The sequence below is a fragment of the Saprolegnia parasitica genome (assembly GCF_000151545.1).
Source record: "Saprolegnia parasitica CBS 223.65 unplaced genomic scaffold supercont2.112, whole genome shotgun sequence".
In the NCBI taxonomy this organism is placed as follows: Eukaryota; Oomycota; class Saprolegniomycetes; order Saprolegniales; family Saprolegniaceae; genus Saprolegnia; species Saprolegnia parasitica.
This window is the reverse complement of record NW_012156506.1, coordinates 61,661-66,168: the sequence shown is the minus strand read 5'-3', so window position 1 is coordinate 66,168 and position 4,508 is coordinate 61,661. Positions and strand designations below refer to the sequence as shown.

Here is a 4,508-nt window from a genome sequence, read left to right as displayed (position 1 = left end):
CTGGGCGGGCACGATCGTGCACATTGGCGAGGTCTGCACCATGCCGATCCGTCGTCCTCGTCGGGGTTTCTCGCGCAGCCGCGCGTCTTGTATGCGATGGCGGTTGACGGCCTCTGCCCGCCCATCTTTGGCAAGGTCGACAAGAAGGGCAACCTCTTCTGGAACACGTTGATCACTGGCGTCTTCTTCACCATCATTGCGCTCCTTGTGCCGTTCGACTACCTCTGGAACTTGGTCTCGCTCGGTATTCTGGTCGGCTTCAACATGACCAACTCGGCGCTGATTTTGGTCCGGACCCGCGAGTCGGCGCCAACGATTGCGTACAAGCTGACCGGCGCGCTGGTGGCTGTCTCGCTCGCCTCGATGTTTCTCTTCCAGAAGGGCTACGTGATTGCAACCGAGCCCGCGACCGGATACCTCATCGCGTCGATGCTGCTCCTCGCGGCGGTCGTCGTCATCACCTTTGGAATTTACTTTCTCTGCCCCCAGAACGTCGGGTCGCCCGACATGTACCGGTCGCCGCTCGTACCGTTCGTGCCGGCACTCGCGATCACGTGCAACTGGTACCTCATTGCGCAAATGGGCGCGCGGGACATTGGTCTCTGCTGCGGCTGGGTCGGCCTCGCGATCCTCTCGTACTTTGTTTATGGCCACCGGTACAGCGAGGGCCAAAACGGCTGGGCCGCGATGCTCCACCACGAGTACACGGGGCTCAACTCGGTGCGCCCGTCGCTCACAAGTCAGATTGTCGGCGAGAAGAAAGAGTCCATCCTCGGACTCAAGCTCCAAGTGGCAACGTCGTCCAAGTAAAATGAGGTATCTAGTGTTTCTACGTTTAATATTGCAACGCGGACGACATATAAGCGTCTTACTCGGTTGACGTTTTGGGTTCGTCTTGTAGGGAGGTGTACACTCGCTTGCCGAAGAAACAATAGGGTCGATGTCACATGTGTCGAGGTGGGATTTGTCGTTGCGTGGCAGAGTCGCGTCGATCTCGGCGTCGACGCGACACATTCTGACACGTCGGCTCCTAGGCTCCATGTCAGCAGTGACACGCTTGCCAAGATTGTCGGCGCCTCCGGGCTGAGCGCGATCAGCCAAGACCCCGTCGTGTACATGGCACTTGCGCTCCGCGGCAGCTTCGCTCGGTGCTCGGCCCTACGAACATGAACACGTCATGGACCACACGCCTTGATGTTGCCTTGACGATGGCTCGCGGCCTCTCCGAGCTCCACGCAATGAACTGCACCCATGGCGCCATCAACGCCGCCCACGTGCTTGTTGATGACGCTTACCACGTCGTGCTTACGGGCATGTGCCACATGAACGATCCCATGGCGAGCGACGTGAGGGTTCGTGACGACGATGAGAACTTGGTGGCACCAGAGACATTCGGGGACATTCTCCCTCGGAAAAAAGCTCATGTCTTCGCGTTCGGCTTGCTCCTCGTGTATTTCACGACCGACGAACTGCCCTACACCAATTGCATCAACGCAGTATCGGGTAGACCGTTCTCGCACCATGCGCTTCGATGTCGTCTCAAGCATCTTGAGGAAGGGGACCCGCTTTTGCAGCACGATCTTAGTCGAACGACCCCCGTGTCCGTGATGGTACACCAGTGCCTCACCATCGAGCCTTCATGTCGCCCGTCGATGATCGACGTTGTTGACAGCCTGCGCCAAGAGGCCGAAGCCAGCGTTTTCCCAAATCTACCGCCAGTGGCACCGGTAGCGATCCAGGTTGTCCTGCAGCGCGTGGTGGGCCGTATCGGGACAGGCACCGACGGCTCAAAGATTCAGTGCCACCTCAAGCTCGGCACCACCCAGTCGCGGACTCGTGTGGGTGAGCAGCGTGGCGCCTGCGTCGAATGGGGCGACTCCGTGTTTGTGTCGGAGGTGGACCTGGCATCTTCCATGACCCTCGAGGTGCGCGTCATCCAGAAGACGAGGCATGGACCACGTTTGATTGGCGTCTGCACCGTGCCACTGCAAACCTTGATGTCGGCAAATGGAAGGTTGAGATTGCTGCACCCGTGTACTATTACAAGGACGCCGAACCCGACGGCGAGCTCACGTTTCGCGTGTCGTTCATGAGCGACAATCACATTCGTTGGCGCCAAACGTACGAGCAACGATTGCAGTATTTGCAGGACGCGATACAAGCCATGGACGTTGTCGATCTTCGGAGAGCGCACGCGCTGGGGATTCAGCGCGTCTACGCGCCCAAGACGGAATACGTTGTTCTCAAATGAGGTCCAGGCAATGGAAGAAATAGCACAATGTACCTTCGATGGAATTGCTGTACGTACCTACACACGAAAGCGGGGGCAACATTCGCAAACAAGGTTGCCGTTGCAGTTGTTGTGTGTTGCCGTTGTATGAGTAAGCCAACGTATCGTTCTTCTATCCAAGGGCCTGTGCTTCAAGTGGTGCAAATGGCGTCGCGATCGCACATGGTGGACTCCAGCAGATGCAAAATTATCAAGTTGATAGAATCTCGCGAGCGTTTGGGCCATTTTGTTATGTTGCGTTGGTTGCACCGGCAAACGCCAGCATTCCATATTTCGTCAAGCGCGATTGGATTTGAGCGAATAGAGCCGTCCACGACCGCGCTTTTGTTAGCCTGCGAGACCTGCCGAAGCGTTCTACGACTGACAGTGTGAAATACCATGTCTACATTTCTAGCACGACACTATTTGAGCAGTGGAGCCACCCAAAACGGAGGCGCGTTCGAATTCTTGCCGCATTCGTTCTCGTGCTGTTGGGTTGTAGTGACTGCCGCGTTGTTTTGTGCGATATGTGCAACGGTAGGACAACGTGATGCTCGAGTGCACACTTCAATCGACCGCCATGGTCACATTTCCTGTTGCGTCCGTCGCGCGCACTGTGTGCCAGGTCGTCCCCGTGGACGACTCGCCCGTGACGTTCTTGCCAGAATTTCAAAAAGGAGGCTGCAAGAGTATCGTCCAAGCCGTCAATGCCGGGCCTGTTGTTGCCTCGGACAGCGGCTTTGTCCGTGGCGTCATGGAGGCCTACAATCGACACCACGACCTCGTGCTCCGCCCCGACGACGTGTGGCTCGCGATTCTTACGCAATTTGGCCTGTACGTCGTCGCCAACGCGGACGAACTCCGGCACTTGCTCGTTCAGCACGACGGCCAGAAGGAGCTCACGATCGACTCGGATGCGTCCTTGTGGACGGCCGACTTTGGTGCATTCGCGGCGCAATGGGTCGACCTCATGGACGACCACCTCGCGGACCCGAGCCTCAAAGACTGGTTGCTTCCAGCGTTCTCAACGACGACACACCACGACGTGATTGTCGCTAGCGTCATGCTCATGGCGACAATGAAGAAGTACTTTAGCTACTCGTATAGCTTTCTCTGCGGCATTCCGCACGTGACATTGCTTGGTACGGTCGACGACTGGCAAGACATTCGCAGTCGACTCGACAAGCTCGCAGCATACGGCTCACGCATGCAGGAGTGGACGGCGCTCCTGGCGCCGATTTTCGACCAGTTTGTTGCATCGGCCACCGGACTCGTCGATGTGGCGTTCTGGAACAATATTTGCAGCCATCACCATGCTGGGTCGGGCACCAACTACATCAGCGGCTGGCTCAGCGTCTTTTGTGTCTTCAACGACGAGGGCAAATGGCAAGGCGACAAGCGAACGCTTAACGAGTTGCGATACAAGCCCGACGCGGATCATAGCTCCTTCAAGCGTAGCGACTTTGTTTTCGTGGAAGTCGTGCTGCAGTACCCGCTCGTCGACAGTGACTCCATTCCGCCAGGGTACCTCACGGTCGACGTGACCATCGATGACAACGGGACGGAACGCAAGGCGCTCATGTTTGCGGGCCACATGGGATACGGCATTGGCAACGACAAGGCGTCTATTGAGCCGCGTGCAAGCTGGGCGATCGTGCTCAAGGACGGCGAGCCCGCGCCACCGACCGACGATGAATTGCTCTTTACGCGATTGATGGAGCAGCTCAAAGTTGCGTCGGCGGCCACCACCAACCCATAAAAGGATATCAGCTTATGCATGTTTTTTTCATCGTATTAAATGCGTCCAATCGACAGGGGACTGGAAGTTGACCAAACTCGATGGACACGTCGACGACGCTCCCACGGAAACACTTCGTGTTGGGATCCGCCAACGCTGTGGACATGCGGTCATGAGAGCGATGTACGATCAATACCGTAATCCTCCGCGCGTGCGTGCTCCACACCGTCTGGCTTGCCCGCAACGACCGAGTCTTTCGCCCCGAGGCGCCCCTTGTGACGCCTGAGGCAGCCGCCCAACGAACCGCGTTCTTGACCAAGCTGCACCTCCAACACCTGCTGCTGAACACTCAAGCATTGTGCCTCTTCCAAATGATGGCAGCCCTGCGGCACGACGCATGGCTACGCGACAACTTTGTTCCGGCATGTGCCGTTTACACGCCACGTCTCCCGCTCGGCTAAGCCTCTCGGCGGCCGGCTCGTCGTAGCACCTTGGAATCGA

At 57.5% G+C, this 4,508-nt stretch overlaps 3 protein-coding genes across 3 annotated transcripts in view; all 3 read left to right on the top strand.

Moving 5' to 3' along the window:
* The window catches only part of SPRG_22340 (hypothetical protein), a gene marked incomplete at both ends in the record, with an annotated part of 1,327 nt that extends 517 nt beyond the window's left edge, over positions 1 to 810 (top strand). Inside the window, one exon of the mRNA XM_012353025.1 lies at positions 79 to 810. Within this exon, the coding sequence (XP_012208415.1) occupies positions 79 to 810 (732 nt within the window). The remainder of the gene's footprint in view (positions 1 to 78) is intronic.
* A 2,039-nt stretch (positions 811 to 2,849) lies between these two features.
* SPRG_14141 (hypothetical protein) lies at positions 2,850 to 4,028 on the top strand (the record flags this gene model as incomplete). Its single annotated transcript, XM_012353008.1, has 1 exon — positions 2,850 to 4,028. The coding sequence occupies one exon, from the start codon at positions 2,850 to 2,852 to the stop codon at positions 4,026 to 4,028; it is 1,179 nt and encodes a 392-aa protein (XP_012208398.1).
* A 403-nt stretch (positions 4,029 to 4,431) lies between these two features.
* Positions 4,432 to 4,508, top strand: part of SPRG_22339 (hypothetical protein) — a gene marked incomplete at both ends in the record, with an annotated part of 648 nt that continues 571 nt past the window's right edge. The window contains one exon of the mRNA XM_012353024.1: positions 4,432 to 4,490. Coding sequence (XP_012208414.1) covers positions 4,432 to 4,490 — 59 coding nt within the window. The remainder of the gene's footprint in view (positions 4,491 to 4,508) is intronic.